This window comes from Meles meles, chromosome 6, assembly GCF_922984935.1.
Source record: "Meles meles chromosome 6, mMelMel3.1 paternal haplotype, whole genome shotgun sequence".
Taxonomy (NCBI): Eukaryota; Metazoa; Chordata; class Mammalia; order Carnivora; family Mustelidae; genus Meles; species Meles meles.
The window spans coordinates 137,436,168-137,460,997 of NC_060071.1; the positions used below are offsets into that span (position 1 = coordinate 137,436,168).

General features: G+C 46.0%; 2 protein-coding genes across 2 annotated transcripts in view; one reads left to right on the plus strand and one right to left on the minus strand.

The window, feature by feature from the left end:
- The window catches only part of HEATR4 (HEAT repeat containing 4), a 47,655-nt gene that overhangs the window by 13,282 nt on the left and 9,543 nt on the right, over positions 1-24,830 (plus strand). Inside the window, exons 4-16 of the mRNA XM_046008609.1 lie at positions 716-856; positions 5,593-5,796; positions 7,049-7,192; positions 10,434-10,613; positions 11,158-11,318; positions 11,987-12,091; positions 14,352-14,470; positions 15,132-15,312; positions 15,869-15,938; positions 16,761-16,950; positions 18,274-18,352; positions 19,113-19,272; positions 20,673-20,731. Of these exons, the coding sequence (XP_045864565.1) occupies positions 716-856; positions 5,593-5,796; positions 7,049-7,192; positions 10,434-10,613; positions 11,158-11,318; positions 11,987-12,091; positions 14,352-14,470; positions 15,132-15,312; positions 15,869-15,938; positions 16,761-16,950; positions 18,274-18,352; positions 19,113-19,272; positions 20,673-20,731 (1,793 nt within the window). The remainder of the gene's footprint in view (positions 1-715; positions 857-5,592; positions 5,797-7,048; positions 7,193-10,433; positions 10,614-11,157; positions 11,319-11,986; positions 12,092-14,351; positions 14,471-15,131; positions 15,313-15,868; positions 15,939-16,760; positions 16,951-18,273; positions 18,353-19,112; positions 19,273-20,672; positions 20,732-24,830) is intronic.
- RIOX1 (ribosomal oxygenase 1) lies at positions 20,375-22,947 on the minus strand. Its single transcript, XM_046008611.1, has one exon. The coding sequence runs from the start codon at positions 22,885-22,887 to the stop codon at positions 20,884-20,886; it is 2,004 nt and encodes a 667-aa protein (XP_045864567.1). The 5' UTR covers positions 22,888-22,947; the 3' UTR covers positions 20,375-20,883.

Consider the following 24,830-nt stretch of genomic DNA (forward strand, 5'->3'; position numbering starts at 1 on the left):
GCTCAGTCAGTTAAGCATCTGCCTTCAGCTCATGTCATGATCTCAGGGTCCTGGGATCAAGCCCCACATCAAGCTCCCTGCTCGCAGGAACCCTTCTTCTCCCTTCCTCCCTCCTTCTTGCTCATGCTCTCTCTCTCTCTCCCTCTCTCAAATAAATAAAATCTTCAAAACAAAAAAAAGCCATTTCAAGTAAAGAATAGAAATGAAAGCATCTATAATGCTTCTTGCTCAATGCTCAATAAATGTCCACTACCTTCCCCTTCCATCTTGTTATCTTTTCGATGCCTGTGCTTCCAAGAATTGTGATCTAGGTCTGCACGTTCCAAGCTGTTTATTCTTCCTCGCCCCCATCTTGTTCAACTGTCAACTGAAAGTCTTCTTAAAGTATTTAACAGAATTATTCAGATGAAGTTATTTAGGACTGATAAGAAATGAATTAAGATACTCCTTAATTGGGACTTAGCTTTTCATAGGGAACAATACCTGTAAGTTAAGACAGGTTCTGCCTTGGCTTCCAAGCCTCTGTGAGACCACGAGCTCCTATTTCCAAGCAACAGTCACCTTCAAAGGATGCCCCCACATCATGGGAATCATGAGTCTTTGGGGCTGAAAATTAAGGCAGAAGGAAATGGGGTGTGATCCTGGTGACTGAAAACTCAGCAAGAGAGGAAGGAGGGTGGTAGCAGAGAGTCCTTATTTCTTTATCTGTTCACAGATCAAGTCCGGATCATCCACCAGATTGGTGGGAAGAGAGACCATATTTTCTTGGAAAACCTCAACTGCTACAAGAAGCAGCTATCTAAAGTCTTCCCTGAAACCCCAGAAAGGTGGACTTCCCAGCCAGTTCCTGAAGCACGTAAGCAGGAAGTGGGTAATGGGGTGATGATAAAAATGCACTTTTTTTTAAAAGATTTATTTTAGAGGGGCACCTGGGTGGCTCAGTGGGTTAAGCCTCTGCCTTCAACTCAGGTCATGATCTCAGGGTCCTGGGATCGAGCCCCGCATTGGACTCTCTGCTCAGCAGGGAGCCTGCTTCCCCCTCTCTCTCTGCCTACTTGTGATCTCCCTGTCAAATAAATAAATAAAATCTTTAAAAAATATATTTATTTTAGAGAGAGAGAGCGTACGTGAGCATATGCACAGGCCAGGGGAAGGGGCAGAGGGAGAGGGAGAGGATCTCAAGCAGACTCCCTGCTGAGCACGGAGCCCCAAGTAGGGCTCAATCTCACGACCCTAAGATCATGACCTAAGTGGAAATCAACAGTCCCCACACTTAGGGACTGAGCTTCCCAGGTGCCCTGAAAATGGGGCTATTCCTTTAAGGACCCTGTTTTATACCCTGGGTATCACCATATGTAGGGGAGTCCCTTCCTACTAATTAAAAATCATCTCATAAAATTATAAAACACTAATTGTAACTAGGAAGAGCCTTTGTGGAAGATCCATTCAGTTGAAATCAGATCAAACTTAGTTTTAACCAAGAGCTTTAGGGCCAGTAATTACCAATGAGGCAGGTCCCATCTTCTTCCCATGCTTCCAGGGAAAGTACATCAAACCTTCGATCCAGCACTCTGCCTTGTCCCTTTGGGCTCGTTCTACGTTCCCATTCCATTCTCAGGCCCATACCTGCCTCTGTTCTAGATTTCTGTTTCATAAGCATATCATGCTTAATTCCGTAAGAGAGAGAGATGGAGGGAAGGCAGTTGGCCAAGAAATGAGCTTATGAAACAAAAAGTGCCCCTCCTCCAAGAGACTATGCTTCCACATCCCATGACTTTTCTTTGCAGTGTCACTGTTCTGGTGGGCCCCTTCGTGTACAGAAACTAATGGTCCTAGTGGAAAGCACCCCACAAAGCCTTAGATGGAGTCTAGGCAAGTCACCTTCTAGGGCTTCCCCTGCTTCCTTAGAGCTGAGAGGCTAATCATTCCTACAGTAAGGCACTTTGGAAATACTTACTGATTCTGTGATATTTATTGGTACTTAGGTGACTTTGTGAATGAATTTTATAAACTATTAAGTGCTCAAACTCAAGGAATTATTACTAGTATACTACGTTCCCCCATGGCAGCTGTATTGTGTACACCCTCCCCTCTGAGAATAGCAAATCCACAAAGACAGAAAGTTGACCAGCAGTTGCTAAGGAAAGGGAGGAATCGGCACAGGGTTTCTTTTTGGGGTGATAAAAATATCCTAAAATTATGGGTGCCTGGGTGGCTCAGTCATTAAGCATCTGCCTTAGGCTCCTCCAGTCATGATCTCAGGGTCCTGGGATTGAGCCTCGAGGCCGGCTTCCTGCTCAGCAGGGAGCCTGGTTCTCCCCCTGCCTGCTGCTACCCTGGTCATTCTTGCTCTCTCTCCATCTCTCTCTCTGTCAAATAAACAAATAAAACCTTTGTAAAAATCCTAAAATTAGACACTGTGATAGTGGTACAACTCTGTGAATATACTAAAACCACTGAATTGTATACATTTTATTTTTTTTTTTTTTTTTTTAAGATTTTATTTATTTATTTGACAGAGAGAGATCACAAGTAGGCAGAGAGGCAGGCAGAGAGAGAGAGAGAAGGAAGCAGGCTCCCTGCTGAGCAGAGAGCCCGATGCGGGACTCGATCCCAGGACCCTGAGATCATGACCTGAGCCGAAGGCAGCGGCTTAACCCACTGAGCCACCCAGGTGCCCCGAATTGTATACATTTTAAAAGGATGAATTTTATAGTATGTGAATTCTACCTCACAGCTGTTATAAAAAACAAATCCCCCTGCTGAATTCAGATGCCTCACCACCTGTCTCACTGGCTTCACACTTTTCCCCTACTGTGCTAGATGTCTGCCCTCTTTTCCCCAGAACATAGAACATTTGATGAACAGAAGCTGTAGAATCTTTCCCAAACTTCCTTTTTTTTTTTCTTTAAGATTTTATTTATTTGACAGACAGAAATCACAAGTAGGCAGAGAGGCAGACACAGAGAGGGGGAGGCAGGCTCCCTGCCGAGCAGAGAGCCCGATGCAGGGCTCGATCCCAGGACCCTGGGATCATGACCTGAGCCGAAGACAGAGGCTTTAGCCCACTGAGCCATCCAGGCGCTCCCCAAACTTCCTTTTTTAAATAGTATTTGAAATTGGGGACCCTGGCTGGCTCATTTGGTGGGAGTATGTGATTCTTAATCTCAGGGTTGGGAGTTCACACCCCACGTTGGATGTGGAGCCTATTTAAAAAATAGTAATAAATAGGGGCACCTGGGTGGCTCGGTCAGTTCAGTGTCTGACTTCAGCTCAGGTCTGATCTCAGGGTTCTGGGATAGAGCCCCCTGTTGGGCTCCCTGCTCAGTGGGGAGTCTGCTTCTCCCTCTCCCTCTGTTCCTCCCCCCTGCTCATGTTCTCTGTCTCTCTCAAATACTCTTTAAAAAAATAAGTATTTGAAATTGATCTGGGAGAAGTCAGAATAGTAACATAGACACACCTTATAATTCTCATCTAGGAAATACTAGGTATGAAAGAACCTAAAGGAAAAATTTGGGGGGCACTTGGATGGCTCAGTGGGTTAAGCTTCTGCCTTTGGCTCAGGTCATGATCTCAGGGTCCTGGGATGAAACCCTGCATCGGGTTCTCTGCTCAGCGGGGAGCCTGCTCCACCCCCCCCACCTGCCTCTCTGCCTACTTGTGATCTCCGTCTGTCAAATAAATAAATTAAATCTAAAAAAAAAAAAAAGGAAAAATTTTGAAGTTAGGAGATGAGGTTGTTTTTTTTACTCTCCATTTTGATTGAATTGAAAACTTAGATGATGATTTCTTTAAAATGATCAAAATTCTCAAGATACAAAGTGTACTTCTTACTGTATAACCTTAATTTTCCCACAAGTTGTGATATAAAACTCTCTAGTATACCCAGATCATTCCAGTTCTTCTGTAGTGAGCACAGGTCTTATGGTCCAAAGAGAAAGGCACCATTTGTTTCTGCCAGCAAGGGATACTGTGCCTTTTATCCCATAGGAAGCCAAAAGGCTGTCTGTGTGCTCCCTCCAGAGGACTTTTGATGTGGAATGTGGTTAGTGGATGTGTTTATACCTGCCTATAACTCAAAGGACCGGAAGTAAAATTAATGTTGGCAGATGTGCATGTTTATTCCCACACAGGTTAAATACCGGAGATTCAAGGCTTTCTCACCACATCCTTTTTAACTCCCTGAGTGGGGGGATGTAGGAGGAAAGGGACTAGACTCATCCAGCTACTTCTCCCTTCTGTGGGAGGGATTTCAAGCAGGCTGAGAGGAGAGAAGTGGGGGAGTATCATAGTATTATTGACTCACTGGGAGCTCACCTGTCTGGAGGTGGTTCTGCCTCCCCAGCTCATACCTCCTACCGCAAAGGAAGCCAGCCCTCAACAGGGTGACGGGGCTTCCCCAGCACGACCGAGCTGGGGGAGGACCATTCGGAGGGTATGCTCTGTATGGCATCTGAGCTAAACTGCCCTGGAGTCTCACAAGACTCTTTTTACATTAGGAGAAAGAAATGGTTTTGCCTTGCTTGCTCAAAGGAAGGAGTGGATTTAGAACAAACCTAAAATGTTAGAATGAAATCGTGGAAGGGACACAAACCTCGGCAGTGACAGATCAGAGCATGAGACAGATAAGCAATGCCACAGATCATGAACTTGGCAATCTGGAAATGTTTTTATATTTTTGCCTTCCCCACACAACTGCTCTGAGGAAGAGTCTTCTGAATCTGACACCAGGGAGATCACAAAGTCTAGAAACATAGCTGTAACTGGTTTTTATATAACAACTATATTTTTATAATACATTCTTCTGTCCTCAAATTTTCAGCTATTGTCATAATGAGGGAAAACTCAAGAGATGCTAAAATCTCTCAAACTTAGCAGTTTGTAGCAGCATTCCTCCTCCCAAATTAAAAACATTAAAAAGAAACATAAAAAAGTCAGCACCTGGCTGGCTCAGTCAGAACACGGGACTCTGAGTTCGAGCCCTGTGTTACCTGTAGAGATTAAGTACAAATAAATAAAGTTTAAAAAAAAAAGATTTGAGAGAGACATCGTGCATGCACGCATGAGCAGAGGGAAGGGCAGAGGGAGAGAGAATCCTCAAGTGACTCCCTGCTGAGTGTGCGTCTGGCATGGGGCTTGACCCCAGGACCCTGAGATCATGACCTGAGCCAAAATCAAGAGTCATCCACCTAACTGAGTCATCCAGGCACTACAATAAATACATAAACTTAAAAAAAAGATAAAACCCTAATAAACTAGGAATGGACAATTACACTCTAAATTGCAATACGGCAGATAACTGAACTTTAAGCAAAACCTTTTTATATATAAACAAATTTTGTTCTTAAAGATTAAATGTATAAAAAGGTTTATATATATCTAAATCCACCCTCCAACATGCCTTTATCACGTCTGTCATCAGGACTTTTCCTAACTCCCTATAGGACTTGTACTTAGTTCCCGGCATAATCATGGGCAAGTTTGTTCTCAAGAGTTTGTTCCACCTTGGTGTTGGTCAGGATGTCATGCTAGCTTGGAACACAGGGCCTCGGGCAGTGGGGCAAGACAACCTCACACTGCCATATTGCACAGTCTACAGGCCTGTGAAAGGAGCCCTGCGCTGGACAGCTTTGCCCACTCCAGTCAAAGATCCGCTGCTCCAGGTGGGCGAGGAGGATGTTTCCGTTATGACCAGGAAACTGAGGAAGCAGAAAGAATCATTCAAGGAGGATGTGACTTGGGAACTCGCGGTCCTGTGGAGGATGCTGCAGGAATGGAAGACTGCCTGGGCTCTGAGTAAGTGAAGGGGCAGCGGTGGGTCTGGAGATATCAGTAAACGTTTGAGGGAGGAGGGTCTCACCTTGGCCTCATGTTTTTCAGTCTATGAAAATTCATCCCTCTCTTGTGAAAACATGCAGATCTAGTTCGCTCCTCAACGTTGTCACTAGAGAAGAGCCTTTCACACAATGATAGTTGACCTATTTCTGGAGGCTTTCTGCATGGGTGGGTTGTACCTCAGTAATCTGTGTACACTCACTACACTGAGGACTCTTCACAGCCAGGGACTCTTTGTCTTACAGCCTCTGAAACTTTATGCTCAGTAAATGACGCATGAAGGGAAGGATGAAATATGCCGCCCAAGCAATGGAAGTGTAGTGATCCAGAGAAACTGTAGTTGGCTGTGGTAGAAACAACGCCTCTCCAAAATTCACATGTGGAGTTGGGATTCTCAGATATCCACTCTGCCTTTGGCAATGTGGGAGTAGAAGGTGGAGTGCCTGGGGCAGAGTAAGGGCCTGGCAAGGACTGGTTACAGCTCTAAGGTCTGAGGACTTAGGACTGCTGGCTTACAGAACTCGAGACTAGTTTAATTAGTGCAGGAGAGAGCCGATCCATCACACGTACCGGATCACGTAAAGATAAAAGGGCTGACAGATTTCCTGAGTAAAACTACCAGCAGGAACTCTGAAATGAAAGCTTATACCTACAGAGAGAGAAGTTAGTAATAAAATGAGGTAGATCTTGAAAGCCAGATGGAAGAGACCTCAGAGGCAATCTAACGATAACCACAATCATAACAGTTGAGTCCTTAGTATCTTGCCTGGCATTTTGTTAAATATTTTGTCCCGTTAACTCATTTAATACTCAGAGTAACTCAATGTGGTAGGTTTTACTACCATTCCCATTTTATGTGAGCAATATTAACCTCAGAGAGGTTAAGTAACTTGTCCAAGGTCACACAGCTAATAATTGTGATTCCAAATCAGGTGGGTTTGATAACAAAGTACCCTTAATCACTGTGTTATCACCCTTTTATTTTCCAGATGGTAACAATGAAGAGTTATTTAAGCAAAGGGAGACAATATAAGACCGGATGGGGCCGGGGAGCTTGTAGCAGCTTTGGATCGTCAGAGAAATTAACTTCCCTATATCCCGGGGGCCCTTTATTCTTCTGAGCTAATGTTGTGCTTGAATTGTGCTAGGAGGAAGGGGCCTATCTAACCCTAACCAGATGGTTTTCTTCTCCTTTCCCTCCTTGTGGCATAAGTCATCGAGTGGCACCATGCGACAGTAGAGGGCCTGCTGCGGGGCTTGCTGGACGTGCATGACGACACTCGGATCCAAGCCATCATCACATGTGCTACAGCTGCTTTAGAACAGCCCCGGATTGCCACCAGCTGGGGGGACTCAAGTGAGAGCCAGAACTTAACTGCTTGAGAATACAGGCAACTCACACAGCCATAGACAATGAGAACTGGTGTGAACCTTTGGGCTTATCTGAGATCATTTTACAAACAAAACCAAGGCCCAGAGACTGGCCTGAATATACACAGCTTATCAGTAAGAGATGAAATTTAAATTCCTGACTTCGGGTCCAGTGCCTTTGGCACTACATTTCATTACCTTCTGTTTGCTCAGCAGCTTCAAGGAAGCTCGCACGGTTCCACTCAGAGATCCTGTTTGTAATAGACCCAAATTATATATAGTTTGTGTGTGTACATATACTTTCCCCTCCCGACTCTATTTTAGCCCTTCTTTTGACAGCACATCTGAAACCCAAGACAGACACCCTCACTGTAGACCCCCTCCCCAAGTTCCAAACCTCAATCAACAGCCCCATAGTCCACCTAGTTTTGGAGCCAGGGCCCTGGGAGTCATCCTGGACAAAAGCTTCCTCTTCTCATAACCAAATGACCAACAGATTCTGATTTTGCTTCCCTCTTTGTGTATTCATTCATCAGTCAACAGAGGAATATAAGAGGTAATTCCCTTCCCCCCAAATTCCCAGTCCCACCCCATGCTACTCCCCAGGGCAACCAACGTTGTTTGGCATTTCACATCTTTCTCGATGCTTTTGGAAATAATATGTCAACATACGTGTAGGATTTTCTGTTTATTATAGAAATGAGTGTTGAATATTACCAGCCATTTCCTATTTTCTCTCCTTTAATTTGTGGGTGTGAATTTCTGCTGTTAAAATCTTAGACTCTAACAGATCATGATAAATTATTCTTTCGTTACTCCACTGGGTTTGATTTATTGATATTTTAGAATGGTTTACTACATTTACAAGTGAAATGAGTAGTTTTTTAAGTTTCAGTTTTTGCTAGTTTTAGAAATGAATTAAGGACTTAGCCATTCTTTCCAATGGTCTTTAATCTTTTGGAAAAGTCAATAGCTTTTTTCTTTACTAGCAATAAGTAGTTAAAAAGGAAAATTTCCCATCTACAAGAGCCAGACCTGTAATCTGAGGAGACAGTTTAACAAGACAGGGGACCCAAATGCTGGAAATAATCAAGTGCTATTGAGAGGACATAAAACCAACTGGCTTACTTATTTCTCAGATGCCCTCAGATACCTTTTATGGGAAACCTGGGCTAGGGCTTTTTCCTCTCTGTTGCTGGTAGCAGTCTAATAATATTCTGTCCTAATATGTATCATTTTATCTTAACTGTCTGTTTACTTTTCTGCCATTCCTGCCAGACAGGGAACCCTTCTAAATGGCGGGGACTAATTTTACTTCTACAAAATTGTCATGTTTTTAAAGTTTCATTTATTTCCTAGCTACTGAGTTCCAGATATCGGCATTTTTGGTACAAGTTTCTGAATTTGCTGCCCCATCTGCCAGAAAACTCTTCATTTCTTTTTAACCTGATTAACTTCTATATTTGTCCTTTAATTTTCAGCTATCATTTCCTGAGTTTGCCCTGCCCCACCACCCAGACTTGGGTCATTGTTCCTCTATATGCTTCCACACATATGCATTTTTTTCTTTTTTTCATAAGCTCTAGGCTCAACATGGGGCTTGAACTCACGACCCCAAAATCAAGAGTTACAGGCTGTTTCAATTGAGCCAGCCAGGTAACCCCCACACTATGCATTTTTTTATTATAACTGCTTATTTCCTTGGGTATTAAATGAATGATACGTTTGCAGTACCTGGCACAGAGAAAACCAATAGGCAGCCACAGATATTATACTCTTATCCCCAATCTTCCATATACATACAAAGAACACTTTTTCTGCTCCCAGAATTATGCCTTTGTGTGATCCCTTTCAGACGTCCGAGGTGTCCAGATTTTAACCTTTGTCTTGTTTCTTCCCCATACCTTCCCAAAGAAAACTATCTTACTCATTCCTTTTTGAAATACTCATTTGACTTCTACTTATTCTCCTAAAATACACCTATTCCCATCTAACCTATTGTTAACAAATGGCATAGCCGCCCACAATGACGATAAGATCAGAAATCCTAAAAGCTTAGTCACAGATCCAGCTCTGCCACTTCTTGGGAAGTCAGTTAGCCTATTTGAGCTTCAAATTCCTTATCTCTAAAATGAGGATAATTGTGGACAAAAGGTTAACAGACCCCTTCCCCTTCTACCTGAGAATTTGAGCTTTAGTTAAAATGTCTGCGTGTTGCCCTGATCTTTATAGGCAACATTGCTTATGGTAAACATGAACTCTGACACATCACATCTGGACTGGGAAAACTATCAGTGAAACAAATGCCTTAAGGAGGCGCCATCACTTGGGCTTCCATGAATGCGTGGCTTCTGATAGGCAGGCCCTTTGTGGGCCCTGGGATTGGAACTCTCGACTTGTTGTAAGACATGCTCACTCCTGAGAACACAGCATATGTCCCCGGAAGGCTCTGTGGAATGCTGTCCAGAGTGCCTTGAGAACTCTGGCCAGAAGGAATGCCTGAGGCCCTATTGGCCAACTGCTCTCCTATCCTAGATCCTTCAGAAGACGTGCTTTGTGTGGTCTGTGAGTCATGTGGGCCTGTTTCAATCTAAAAAGACTCCTGAAATGACATATTTCAGATGAGCTCCGCAGTTTATACCTGCCTTGCCTACTTCAACAAGCTGCTGCCAGACTGAATGAGACAATGAATATGAAAACACCATAAATGGCAAAGTAAAAATACAAAAACATATAGTAAATAGGTTGATTTTCATCATTGAAACTAATAGGGAAGGTCACCAGAGTCTAGCTGGAAACCTTCGGTGGCTTGAATCCAGCTCTCCAGAGGCCACATGATCAAGGACTGGGAGCAGGCATACCCAGCACAGAAGGGAGCCAGAAATGCCCACCGATTGCAGGGGCTCAGCCAAACTCTATTAACTAGCAGGAAGCACCAGGAAGATTGAGGTCGACCACTGTGCAGCTAGGGGGAAGAAACTGTTTTGGTGAAAATCAAAGGGGCTATCACCCTCTTACCTGGTTCTCTTTTGATCATAGACAAGGAGGGACAACGACAGAAGGGAGCCAGAAATGCCCACCGATTGCAGGGGCTCAGCCAAACTCTATTAACTAGCAGGAAGCACCAGGAGATTGAGGTCGACCACTGTGCAGCTAGGGGGAAGAAACTGTTTTGGTGAAAATCAAAGGGGCTATCACCCTCTTACCTGGTTCTCTTTTGATCATAGACAAGGAGACTGGGAAAGCCCCATCTGTCCAGGTCTTGCCAGAGGTTCTACAGCCCGCCCTGGAGGCTGCTCTTTGGGACCAAAATGCCAATGTGCGGATGGCAGCGGCACTATGCCAATATGCCATACAGTCACATAATCCCCTTGCCCGGGACGTCATGCATCGTGTCCTTTCGAAGGGTGAGTAACTCCCTGCCACTTCTGACCTGCGAGTATGGGGTAGAGACAGGACTCTATCCCATATCGCACTATCAGCTCACTATCTCACTGATCTCACTATCAGCTTCTCCTAATCCTTTCTTCTGCAGTGTCCTGCTCTGTGAGGGCTACTGTATTGAGGTTTTGGGGTTTCTGTTCATGAACATTCAGAGATACTGCTTCCTAGATACTTTTACAAAAGAGGTTCCCTGCCACCTAGTCGTACCTGGGTGGCTAAGTGTTTCATAGACCTATTTGTCTGGACACCATGACTCTGTTCACGCAAAGTTATTTGGCCCTTATGGCCTACTGCTGTTACCCAGCAAGAGCCTTTTAGGGTTTAACTTTTCAGGTTAAGGTTTTCAGTCTATATCTAAAACCTTGATACGATCCATTGGCTTTGACTTCTATACTAAGTGGGGCACAGGGGAGTAAGATACCAGGCAGGTAACAGCCTTGGGTACCAACCCTGAGGCTGTTCTCTCTGCAGGGAGAACAGACAGCTGTTTCTCACCCCACCCAACAGGTAACAGTGTGGACAGCTGGGCTGCAGCTCAGTGCTTGGCTCTGGAAGGTGATGTCACATACCCCGTGATTAAGAGGATCTTCCAGCAGCTGTTTAACAAGAAGAATGAAGACACCGAGCAGCAGTGCTGTACGCTCCTGAGCCATCTCAGTGAGAAGACAGTATGTATTCATTACAGGTCAGAGGAGAAACCAAGTCATGGGGAACACTTGAGTCTGAGGTCAGTTCAAGTAAGGAATTGGAAATGCAGGTGGCTTGGGTAAGTCAGTCAGTCTAGTTAAGTAAGTTAAGTAAGTCTAGTTAAAAGACTGGACTAAGTGTGTGGGTGGATTGGGGTAGAGAGGTAATACAGGTAAAAAGGGACACCAGCCACCTGAGACAAAGGTGAGAAAAGTAGGCTGCAGATGGCTTCTGTGTATGCAGGACAAGTTCTGATATGTAGAATTTGCTTCTGCCACAAGTTTACCATTGAAAACTGCACAGACCTACCAGTGAGGTTACTTTCAGTAGAAATGTGAAACTCACAGAGATTGAGGCATATACAAATCATCTCAGGAGTAAAGATAGTTAAACAGAAGGCCCCAGGAGTTTTCTGTTCGGGTTGCTAAATCTGTATATCGTTCCCTGATTTAGGATGCCAAAGTCAGTTGGCTCAGAAAGAAGAGTGCCCCGTATCTTGTAAACCCACTCTTTCCTTCGCTAGGGATGGGCACCTCATGTACTTGTGACATTAATTAGGCTGAATGCCATGTTAGGATCTGACACTTCTTCAGGCTCCAGCATCTCTAAAAGTTACCAAGAATATCCACCTAAGTCTTCCATTCCTCAGACCCTGATACACACCCTGCTGGCTGTGGAGCTGAACAGTTACCAGTGGAGGGACCGGATCATAGCCTGCCGGGTTCTCTCACAGATCGGCGGGAACGTCAGTCTGGTAAGCCTTCTGTGTTTTCAGGACAGAAAGTCGAAGCAAAATGAGGCTGGGGAGCCCTTCCACTTTTTGTTGCTATTTAGTATCCCATTCCTTTTTTTTTTTTTTTTAAGATTTATTTATTTATTTGACAGACAGAGATCACAAGCAGGTGGGCGTGGGTGGGTGGGGGAAGCAGGCCCCCCGCCGAGCAGAGAGCCCGATGTGGGGTTCGATCCCAGGACCCTGGGATCATGACCTGAGCCGAAGGCAGAGGCTTTAACCCACTGAGCCACCCAGGTGCCCCTAGCATCCCATTCTTACTGAGCAGATCTTTATCTCTACCTTGCTACCTTAGTCCTAACCCAGGATTATCTTTATATGCCAACATGTCTTTCAGACTCAAGGCACTTGCTTCTTAGCAACAGTTGTAACTCACTCACAATGAAATAAGCAAAAAACCCTAGGAAAATTCAGAAACTCTTATAGTACTTTGGCATTGCCTTAACGTGAATGTACCATATAAATACCAGCCAGTGACCTTCCTTACCCTCCCGCCCCTGCCAAAACTGGTCCTTCACCAGAGAGTTTGAGAAGCACTTACTTAAACTACCCGACAACCCAGCCATACCAGTGTCTATGTTGGCGCTGAGTGTTCAGCACATAGAGAAGGTATAAAACACAGTCCCTACTTTAAAAAGACTGACACTATAGTTGGAATGACAACAAACACAAATGACCCAAGAACAAGTGATAAACGTACAGTGCACTCACAGTTTTTCAGAGACATCAGTGTAGGCTGAGCCTATCAAAGCTGGGGAAGGAGTGTGTGGGACAGCTGTTTAAGACTTGGACGGAAGTGAAGAGGGACCGCCAGGGGGAGGAAACCCTGACCGTCATTGGAGCTTTCACCTGACCTGTTTCTTCCCATTATTTTTTATTCATCTTCAGCTGTCCCAAATGGGGGTTTCCCCTTCTTCCCATGTGCCACTGTATCTTTTCTTTATAACACTCAGCACCTCCAAAATGTCCCAGAACACCACCATTCCCCTGAGAAGTTAAGACCCTCCACCCTTAGACCGTCACATTTTGAGTGGGAAGCACAAAATCTGGTCATTTGGTATTATCATCGGAAGATGTTTTAGTCTGGGTTAATTCTGCCCCAGTTGCCATGGACCCTTCGTCTGAAGTCCTGACCAGCAGCACAGGCCACACCTGAGAGGTTGTGAGAAGGGCAGAATCTCCCCTCAGCCTCACTCAGTCAAAATCTGCATTTTAACAACAACACCTGACTCATTTGCACACTCACCTCCTTAGCACCTATCACTCAGGATTGCCAACTGAAAGTAAAAAGACATGCAGAGCAGGCAGGGGACTGACGTAGCAAAGGTGAGAACTGCACGTCAGGTTGCTGGAATGAAAGAAAAGCACTATGTCCGTCAGTCCTTCACTCATTCAGTAAGCAGTGTCTGACCCCAGTCTACACGCTTGGCACTATGCCAGCATTGGGGATGCAAAAATATTGTCTGAGAGAAATCCTCAAGCAGGAGGGAGACATTCCACCACGTTGAGGTGGAAGAGATGTTTCAAGCAGGGAGAATAGCTTGGGCACGTTGACACAATCATGAACCACCACTGCAGTAATCTTGGTCTCATCCCTTCCGAATGAAGTATTAATATACAGGGTGGCCCACTGTCCAGGTTTGTCCAGGACATAGGCCTCTTAGTACTAAACCCAGTAAAGTCCCAGGCAAACTGGGACAAGTATCACCCTACTAGTGCATAACCATCAAATGTCCCTCAAGGACAGAGAAAGCTGGTTCTGACATAATATAGCAGTGTTAAGCATCAGCTTAGAAAACAGACTGGGCCGGGCGCCTGGGTGGCTCAGTGGATTAAGCTGCTGCCTTCGGCTCAGGTCATGATCTCAGGGTCCTGGGATCGAGTCCCGCATTGGGCTGCTAGGCAGGGAGCCTGCTTCCCTCTCTCTCTCTCTCTGCCTGCTTCTCTGCCTACTTGTGATCTCTCTCTGTCAAATAAATAAATAAAATCTTAAAAAAAAAAAAAAAAAAAGAAAACAGACTGGGCCTTGAGTCCTGACTCTAGCAGAAACAGGTTAACCATGGCCAAGTAAACCTAAGCCTCCATTTTGTCACGTATAAATGGTATTCTGCTTCATTGGATTGTCTGGGAGGATTAAGTGATGGGTAAAAACACCAGGTACAGTACCAAGCACAAAACCAGCATCCAATAAATGGCAGCTAATTATTACTCCCATTTATAGGATTTGAAACATAAGTTGATCCAGATGATGCTGAGTGACTGGAATAAGGAAGTAAGACATGCAGCTGCCCAAGCTGTGGGGCGAATGAAATTTGGGAAAGAGGTGTACAACACCATTAGGTAAGACCTAGTTAACATGAACCCAGTGCAACTTTTCTATTCGTAAGTGTTCAGGGATCCGGCCGGCTGGCATCTGTTGAGCTGCTTCATATGTTCAGCATCGTACTGGGTCCCACTGCAGGATTATTTTATAAATAAAAAATTACCAGTTTCTATAGACACTAACAATGTGGCTAAGGAAAGAATCAGAGTGCCCATTAGGTGTTAAGCACTGTTTGGGATGTTTGAGAGTTCAAAAGTACAACATGATTCTGATTATAATGCTCTGTAAGGTCAACTTTCATGGAGGATGGATCAGACTACATAGGCAGAGAGGAGAGACATTCCAGGCTGGGAGCCAAATATGAATATAAAAATGAGGGTGGCACAGGGGAGGACAGTGAAGAGAACTTGACTGAGCAAGAGGTACACGGAAGTTTCCTTTACCAAGCCATTCAACACAGTTTAGTGCCCAGCATATGCTAGTAATGGGGGTTAAAGTAAGACAGTTGAGATCTTTCCCCCGTGAAACTTAAGCTCATGGCATAAGGCTGACTAGGAAAGGGTGGGAATGGATAATGGAGAGCTGACAGAGGTTGGGTTTTATCTTGAGGGCATTCGTGGTGGTGGTGGGAATGCCAAAAGTTCAAGGAGGCAAAATAAAAGCGCTTGTGCCTTCCAGAGTCAAGCTGAGTCAAGGAAATTTCCAGGAGCGTGTGGAAGCTCTCTCCCTGATTGGTGGGCTCCAGCTCATGACTGCCAGGCTTCTCCCAAGCTTCCTGAACTGCTTCTCTGACGACTTCATGGCAGTTCGGCGGGCAGCCTGTTTGGCAGCAGGCGCCCTGCAGATCCGCGATAAGATGGTGAGTCAGAGAAACACATCGCCATTCACCTGATTAACCTGAAGAGGGCATCATCCTGAGCTTCCCTTGTTGGGAATACTACACGCACTGTTCTGTGGACACCTCAAATGAAAGATCAGAACCAGGAAGGTGAGGGGTAGATTGGCCACATCAGTGAGTCAGTTAGGACCACATTCAGCTCCCAGCTAGCCCAGATTTAACTCTAGAGCACATCCTTGAATCCTGTTCTCATCTCAGTTACAGGCTTTAGGATCGACTCCAGTGAATGGACTTGTAATCCCTAGTTATTAGGGGAAAATCTGATTGCAGGCGTTCTAAAGAAGCCTGTGTAACCACAGAACTGTGGGCTGAGGAAAGTCAATCCAAGACAGGAGATAATTTGGCTAATACACCATGTGTGCAGGCTAGCACTTCAGCTTCCGACTCATTCGTCACTAGAACTGATAGAAGCCCATTTTTCAGTGATAGCACATTTTAGAGATAAGATGGGTCCATGTCTCTGGTTCATTCTTGCTCTGATCCTCTCCACTCAACACTGCTCTTTTATTCATCCCAGGTCCTGGACTGCCTTTTGAATCTGATACAGAGGGATCCTTACTGGAAAATCAAGGCATTTGCTATTCAAGGTAGTATGGGTGTGGCACCAGCTTTCCAACCTCAAACACCTTCCCACGTACTGGTATAAATCCCAGACTCTCTCTAGGAAGGGGGTAGAATATAGGGGTAGAGACGGTTACACCTTCTCAGAAGTTCTTGCCTGAGAAATTGAAGATTATTTCCTTTTAATTCTCTTTAAGGATCCTGAGTCTAGGTTTATGTCAACCTGTTAAGAAGAAGGGCTAACAAGACAGTCCCCACCAACAGAATTAGTACTAAGTTCTAAGTAGGTATCCACAATTGGATACACTTGCTCTGGAGGTTTCAACTATAGGACTCTGTAAAAGACCAGATTCAAGACTGCTGGCGACTTAAAACCCTGTCGTCACACTTTCCTAGAGTTTCTTTTTAAGGATTTTTGACATTCCTTCTCATTGGCTATCTTTGCTTTAGGTAAACCTGTTAAGTAATTATGTCTCCTTTCCCCATTGTATTGCCTGGACTAGGCTAGTCTTCTGAGTTATCCGCCCCATATCTCATCCCTACATAAATAATTAGTATATTCTCACATCCTAATGGGCAAGGATGGGATGGGTCCTCCCTCCTCATCCCCACAGGAATCCTTTGGAGACTTCCTACTCTAAGCCATCCCTAAAATTCTAATGATAATTAACTGTCATCCAAAAGAGAAGGTACTAACAAAGTAGTTCAATATTTGCTATACTTAATTTAGCAGGCAGCTATCTACATATTATCACTGTTATTTGTTAATAAGGCCATTTATGGATGTTAGGATATAGCCAACTCCATCCTAAGTGACAGTGGAACTTGCTGCCCTCTAATCTCTGCAGCTTTGGGTCACATTGGCCAAGTGAGTCCCCAGCTGAAAGACCACCTGCTCTGGGCCATCCATTATGAAGAGTCACCAGGTGTACGACTAGAAGCTTGCCGTAGCATCCTAGCCCTCGATCTTCAAGGGGACCGGGTCAGGGACACGTTCCTAGATGTGCTGCTCCTAGAGAACCATGAGGCTGTTCTAAAGTAAGCTCTAAACCTGATTCCTGCCATGACCTCTTGTACTGCCGACTGTCCCATCCTTGTTAACAGAATACATCCCTGCCTTTCCAGGGTGCCTAATGGCTGTAAAAGCACAGGCTCACCTGTGCCATTCACCCACCCACCTAAGTGGGTAACAGAAAAACTAGCCTAAATTAAATGGAAAGTCAGATCATGTCATCCACATAGCTGTTCTCCATCCCAGGTGGCTTTAAATAATTCATTTACTCAGCTAACATTTTTCAAGTGCTTACTGTGATGACAGGCTTTAGAGTTAAAAAGACCAGAATTTGAATCCCAGATCAGGCATACAATAGTTATGTAAACATGGGTAAGTTACTTAAACATTCTGAGCTCATTTTTTCAGATATCAAATGCAAATAATCATCTGCCTTATGGGTCTGTGGTGATGATTAAAGAAATGATATGTTTAGTATCCACCATGAGTGTTCAATAAATGGTACCATTAGTATCTTCAAATGTATCGCCTTAAAAACTACACAACATCCTTATAAGCTAAACCTCGTACCATTTTTGCAGATAAAGCTAAGCAAAACCACAGTTAGGATTGGAATTTAGGGGGCGCCTGGGTGGCTCAGTGGATTAAGCCGCTGCCTTCGGCTCAGGTCATGATCTCAGGGTCCTGGGATCGAGCCCCGCATCAGGCTCTCTGCTCCGCAGGGAGCCTGCTTCCTCCTCTCTCTCTGCCTGCCTCTCTGCCTACTTGTGATCTCTCTCTCTGTCAAATAAATAAATAAAAAAAAAAAAAAAAAAAAAAAGGATTGGAATTTAGGATTCTTGATTGATTCCTACTTCTCTATTTTCCACCCTTTTTATTTTTTTAAATGAATAAGAACAATCTGGGCACCTGGGCAGCTCAGGTGGTTAAGTGTCTGTGTTTGGCTCAGGTCATGATCCCGGGGTCCTGGGATCAAGTCCCATATCAGGCTCTCTGCTCGGTGAGGAGTCAGCTTCTCCCTTTGTGGCATCCCCGCCCTGCCCCATCCCCAGCTCACCTTTTCTCTCTCTCTCTCAAAAAGTAAGTAAATCTTTAAAGAAGAAAAGAAAAAGAGTAAGAATAATCTGGGGCACCTGGGCGGCTCAACTGGTTAAGCATCTGACTCTTGATTTCAGGTCAGGTCACGATCTCAGGGTCGTGAGTTCAATCCCTGGGTCAGGCTCCATGCTAGGTGTGGAGCCTGCTTAGAATTCTCTCTCCCTCTCCCTCTGCCCTTCCACCCCCAACTTCCTAAATTTAAAAAAAAAAAAAGGATAAGAATGATCTAAGAAGTTCCTTTTATCTTTCAGGGAAATTCATCAGGCAATGAAGATACTCAACTTAAAAAATGTAGGAAACCAAGAAATGCTTCAGAAGATCAGGAACAGGGTAAGTTAAGTGCAAGCTATGTTTTCAAGAGAAAATTCAGAACTCTCAGAGTTCCTCATACCCTTTTCTCCATCACAGAAATACTTTCTACAACCACACAGGTACTGTATTTTCTGAAGATACAAAACAGTTATGCAAAAATCAGATTATAAAATCCTTATAAAGACAAAGTAAAAACAATAATCCTACCAGCCCTCTCAAGTAACCCTCAAAATGGGCTATTGGTTCTGAAATACTTATTCTTCCTTCCCTTCCCATTTTCTCCCTGCCATCAACTAAACCCAAGTTGTTCTTTTTTACAAGTTGACTTAGAGAAGTCTAAGACTAAGACTAAGACTAAGACTGGAGCTGGCACCCTTGATTTTTACCTTTTAACTTTCCTTAATCCCTAAACTGGGTTTTTGCCAAAGGAATGCTCTAGCTGAACAGGTAGTTCTAATTTTTCAAAGTTGTTAGATGAGTTGAAGAAATAGAGGGACAAAGACTTTAAAAATGTAAGATTCTTTCTTCATGTAATTCACAAAACCAGCTTCACACCAATCAAGCATTTCTTAGCAAGTTCCTTTCATCATGCCCAAAAAGCTAAAATAGATTTTTCATTCACAGGTCTAAAAAATGTGCAACCAACATCAGAAGAATGCTGAGGGACTGTACCACCTAATGCCAATAAGCACAATGCAATAAGTTACTTTATTAATGGTTTCTGATGATTTGCAGCCTAATACAGTTATTTTTTTCAACATCATTTCTTCTAATCTAGATTCAAACACTAAGCCAAAAGGATTTGCTGACCCAGAAAATATTCAAGATGGAGAGGGTCATAGGAAAAATGAAGGAAGAAACAAAACGTGTTTACTTGCAACCCAAGGAGGGGCAAAAACCACTCAAACTCCGTACTTTTCTACAAGAAACTTTTCATGGTAGGTTTCCACAGGGTGAGTTATACACCTTGACTCCTTTAAAAGCCTCTTCTGGGATCTGGGGAGTTTAGTTTCTAGCCCTGTAGGATGAGTCAGGAAAGGCTGCTACCTTTCATTTTTGGCCACCATCCTCTCAGTCCTTTTATTTTTTTTTTCCTGCCTGCTGTCTGGCTTTTATTATTTGCTGTTTTGTCCCTTAAAAAAAAAAAAAAAAAAAAGAGAAAAGAATGAGGTAGTTCTAATTAAACGGATTTAAAAGTTAGGTAAAAAAAAATGAGAGGTTAGGAAAACAGAACAAAAACTGTTACATTTGATTAAGCATCCAAACAAAGCCTTGTAAGTTAAACTTTTAATAGCAGTTACCTCTGGAAAGAGGGGTTGGAGAGAGAGCTATCACTTTATGTACATCCGTTAAAAAAACAAAAACTTCATGAAGTTCTCCACCTTATGTAACTGCACCTGTCAGTTACGGTGATAGGATCTTAAAGTTCCAGACATAACCTAAATGAAGTGCAGATACCAAGCTGTACCAAAATGTACTTACAAAATCTGTGTGGCCAGGCGTAGCAGCAGCCTAAGATCATTCAGTCAGCTGCCCACCAGCCACCACCCCAAACCCAGGTCTTCTGGTTCCAAGTCCAGGGCTCGCTCTGGTACACCAGGCTCTCTTCCACCAACCATGAGAATATTCACTTGCCAGGTTTGGGGAAGATTCTTCCAACTGCCAGAAAAAAAATGAGAGTGGAAAGTAACTTGAACACTAGCCTTCCTTCATGACCAGCTTGCTACCAGTTGATTGACTGAGGCACAAGTAGGTGACATGCTGCCCCTTTGGGAGCAATGCCAGCTACTGATGCTAGCAAGCACTGAGCAAAACCACAATTCACTCTTAACTTTTCCAACAGAATTGTGCTGTTTGGGATTCAAGCAGCATGATTAAAATAAATTACCCCTCAAGTTATAGAATTGGCCCCAATCCTACAACCCACCCCAAGTTACCTTTCACCTCAGCCATTATAGACTTTCCCTATCTCCCCCCCACCCAATTCCTTCAAACCACGTCACATAATAATCTAGTCTTAAAAAAAAAAAAAAATCTAGAAACAGTCTTTGGCACTTTAATAACTTTTCTAACATTCACACAAACTCACAGTCACAAACAGGATACTAGCCCCAACCCTCCCCCCAAACTGAGGAAAGAGAACTCAAATGAAGGATGCAAATTCCAAATAAAAATATCTAATGTCTCAAGAAGAATGACACAGCAGGCGCTACACAGCACACTGGCGCCTGGGGGCGGTGATGAGGCCCGTGCTCTGAAATGATGAGGATCAAAGTTACTTCTGCCGAAAGAGCTCCTTTTTTCCACCTCCAACTTCTGCTTTTACTTTTGTGCCTAGGTGAAGTGTTGATTCCTAGAAAACCGTCTGAAACGTGTGACATTAAAGCAGTCTTAAAGGTAAATGTAAGCAGTCCTAAAGGTAAACGGTTCTCAAAGGAAGTACCTGAGTCCCCCCCCCCCACCACTCCCCCATTCCCCGCAAAAGGTGGTAATGGTGGTTAAGAGAGAATCACCACTGTCTTGCTTCCAGCAATCAACCAGGAACTAGTTCAGGTTAGAGGCATCTTGGTGAGCAGCAGCCCCTTGTCATATAACATGGTTGCCAAGGAAAGCTGGTCCTCCACAGTGTCGCAGGGCAGGTCCCCTACTCTTACAAACTCTGGGTAGGAGCGGAGCAAGAGTTCCATGGCATCAGCTTGCTGAGGGTATATCTCCAAGCACTTGGGCTCCTCCAGATGATAAACACGGGAGTTCTCCACTGTGTAATAGAGAAACAAATGGCCTCCCTCCCCCACCAGCCGGGCTATCCCATCCTGAAGCATGTGCACTTCCGTTTCTGTTGTCAACTGGGCCCCCACGTTCACAGGTTCGCCAGCCTCCCAGCGAATTGGGAGCCCGTAAACACTGAGCGCCCTCTCCCTATCAGTCAGCACAGGGGGCAGAGAGTCGTGGATGAAGTCTTTGGCTCGCTGGTCAGCCACAGCATCGACAGGGGCAAAGTGTCCCAAGCGGGCAACCAGGACTCGCACCTTCTCCATGAAAGCCGTTCTTCGTGGATCCTTAGAATCCGAGTGCTGGGCCCCCATGTAATCCATGAAGTCTCGCGGGAGACCCCTTCGGAACTCTACATTTTCTTCCATGGCAGCCTGCACTGCCAGAGGCAGTACGGCCTCCAGGAAGTCGCCCCAGGTATTGCGCTGGTACGTGGACAAGGTGAGGTGCAGGGAGTGCACGCCATCCTGGCATTCGGCTTGGTGAATGAAGCCTCGAGGAAAATAGAGCAAATCTCCGGGTTCCAGTACGGTCTGCAGCACTGGCTCCCCGAGGTCGTCCTGGCTGAAGTTGGGGCTGGAGGTCAGCGCCAGCTCCTCCGTCGGGACCCGCGGGCGGTATACGCGCCAGAGCTTCCTACCTTCCAGCTGCAGCACAAAAGCCTCGATGTCGTCGTAGTGGGGGGCAAAGCCCTGCGAGTTGGGGGGCGTGAGGTAAATGTTGGAGCCTGCCATGCTGCCAAACTGCTCCTGGAGCACAGCCAAGAACTGCCACACGGTGGTCGAGAAGGCCTGCGGGCAGAGGAGGCGCAGGGAGCAGCCGGCCTGGTACAGGGACCAGGCGGCGGCGGGCAGCGCGCGGCCGGGAGGGTTCAGGGTCTCGCGCCGCCCGTTGACGTAGCGAGCAGCGTCCAGGTGCTGCCCGAACTGCACGTCCTCGTGGCGCAGCATGGAGTCCAGGTCTGCGGTGGAGAAAAGCCCCTGGTAGTAGGCGGGGTCCTGCCGCCGCACCAGCACTGCTTCCCGCTCCCACAGGCGCCGGTAGAAGTGGTCCGGCGGCATGGGCGAGATGAGCCACTCGAAGAGGCGCGCCGCCCGCCGCCGGCTGCTGGGGATGCGGTTCAGCTCGGCCAGGACGCGCTGCAGCGGGGAGTCCCAGGCCAGCTCCCCGCCCGTGCTGTCCACCTGTGGCCCGGACAGCATGGCGGGGGCTGCGGACGGCGGGGCGGCCGCCAAGTGCTGGGCATTGCACAGAAGGGCCGAGTTTTCCACCACGCGGGCGGGCGCGGCGGGCAAGTCCACCAGGCGCGCGGGCGGCGCGGAAGCCGGCACCAGGCGCGTGGGCAGGGCGGGCGCCTCCACCGGGCGGGCCGGCGGGGTTTGCGCCTCCACCAGGCGAGCGGGGGGGTTTTGCGCCTCCGCCAGGGAACGAGGGGTTTGGAGGGAGCGAGCCGCGGGCGAGGCCTCCAGCAGCTCTGCAGGCCCCAGGTGGCCATACGGCTCTCGCCGGGCCGCATCGGGGATGGCCGCCGCCCCACCAGGCAGCGGGTCCCCCTGACCGTCTACCGTCGACTCTACCCTCGAGTCCTCCGAGTCCTCGCTGGGCAGCGTCTGGGCCCTCAGTGCGGCCATGCGGGATGCCACGCTTCTCCTTAGCTGCCTTCGGATCTTCCTGGGCCTTAGGGGCAGGGCCAGCACCGACCCGCTGTGTGGCTGCGACTGGCGCCGGCGTCTCAACCTCCCGCGCCTCAGCAGCCCGGTGCTGGCCCGGAGCCCGTCCATGGCGGGAACCCCTTCCGAGGCCGGCCGGCCTGGGTGGAAAGGAAGCTCGCGGAGAGCGGCTGCGAGGCACTCTGGGAAGGGGGCGCGGCCTCCTGGCTGGCCACGCCTGCCATTCTCTCGCCCCGCGCCTCCCGCTCGCCCTGCTGGCAGTGCCCGGCTTCTCACCAGAGTAGCGGTGTCCTTCCCAAATTGGTAAGGGCTCCACGTTTGCTGGGCAATTTAAAAACCAAACTGCTGGGGACCCCGGGAGAAAGAAAGTTGTCCTCTTTATTAATTCTTCTTTCCTTCTTTAATCTCTGTGTACTGGAGTGTTCCCAAGACGTCCTCATTTCTGAGCAGCGTGTTCCCTAGCAACTTTGCACAGGAAAGCACAATTCTTATTTTCAAGGAATGTCCTTGGACAAAGATCGAGATTCCTCAGGCAAAGTTCACGCCTCGGTTCCACCGGGTCTTCTTTCTCAGCAGATGACGTTGCTGACTCCCTAATTTCCTTCCTTCCTTTGACCAATACAAAAATCTCGGTCTTTTGGGGGTCGGGGGAGTCCCTGGCTGGCTTAGTCGGTAGTGTAGAGCGTGTGATCTTTGATCTCAGGGTTGTGAGTTCAAGCCCCACGCTGGGGGTGGAGCTACCTTAAAAAAAAAATACAAAAAAGGATATACAAAATAGTCATTGGTCTCTCTGTGATATGGGAGAGAAGTTATGAGCTTTTCTACTTGCATTCTTGATATCTGCCCTTTCCACCCCATGTGGGGTTTTGTTGCATTAGCTTGGGCTTCTCTCCTCAGAATCTTCGATCACACCTTCTCTGAATTCTAAATTGACCTCTTAATTCTGAGCGCCTCATTTAACAGGCACAATAAAATGTGGTAGGCAAGAGGGTGCAGTTGTTGAGAATCCACAGTCACTGTTCCCTGTAAATATTGTTGCTTTGTTCATGAAGATTATGTCTTCATTTGAATCATTTCAGATAAAGTTCCAGGAATGGAATTGCTGGGTCAAAGGGCAAGAGAGCTTTTGTAATTGTTAGTAGGTTTTTCCAAACTCCCTCCAAAAGGAAATTGCCCTTCTGAAGAGTATACAGTGTTGCAAACAATTAGGAGTATGTTATGCTATATCTGTTTGATCCTTCCATCCTCTTCAGCCAAACTCCTTATCCGAACACTTGCCAAAGCTTTTAGGTTTTACCCCTGCACATGTGTCACATTCTCCCTTTTAAATTTCTGACTGTAATATAGTCTATTACAGTGGTCTTCAACCGGGGTGGTTTTGCCTCCCAGGAAACGCTGGGGGTGGGGGTAGATTGTTAAAATATGCAATGGGTAGAGACCAGAGATGCTGTTAAACACCTACAGTGCGATGGACACCTTCCCCCACCAGATAATTCCCTTACCCAAACTGTAACTTGTTCTGAGACCAAGAAACCTGGGTCTATTATAAGTAGTCTCCCAACTGGTCTCTAACTTTGATCTCTCCCTATGCCAGTTTGTAACACAGGTAGCACCAACATTAGTTTTCTCAAGTTGTGGTCCCAGATTTGCCAGTGCCCCACTCAGAAATCCATCTTGTACTTCATCGACCAATCCAAGCTCCTTAGCTAGGTTCTGAAGTCATGTAATGTTACAGCTTTATCACTCACAACTCCCCTAAGCTCCACTTCTAGAAGTTCAACTATTTGCTGTTCCTTGCCTGTTCGCCATACCTTTACTCACGCTGCTTCCGCTAAATGCTGTCCTTGACCCTTTCACGTGAACTTAGCACGTTGCACCTTGTATTTGTGTATTATGTACTTGTCATTTTCCTTCCTAAACTGTAAACTCTTTCAACGATGGTGAAATTTCAAGGAGAGGACTTCCATATGCCTTTTTCTCTTCAGTTTAATATACTGCCTTTCATATGAGATGTGTACAGGAAATGTTTGGGGGAAGCAGACCAACCAGAATTG

Excerpts from the sequence above, each read along its gene's own strand:
- RIOX1 (XM_046008611.1), bottom strand. The coding sequence starts at position 22,887 with ATGGACGGGCTCCGGGCCAGCACCGGGCTGCTGAGGCGCGGGAGGTTG.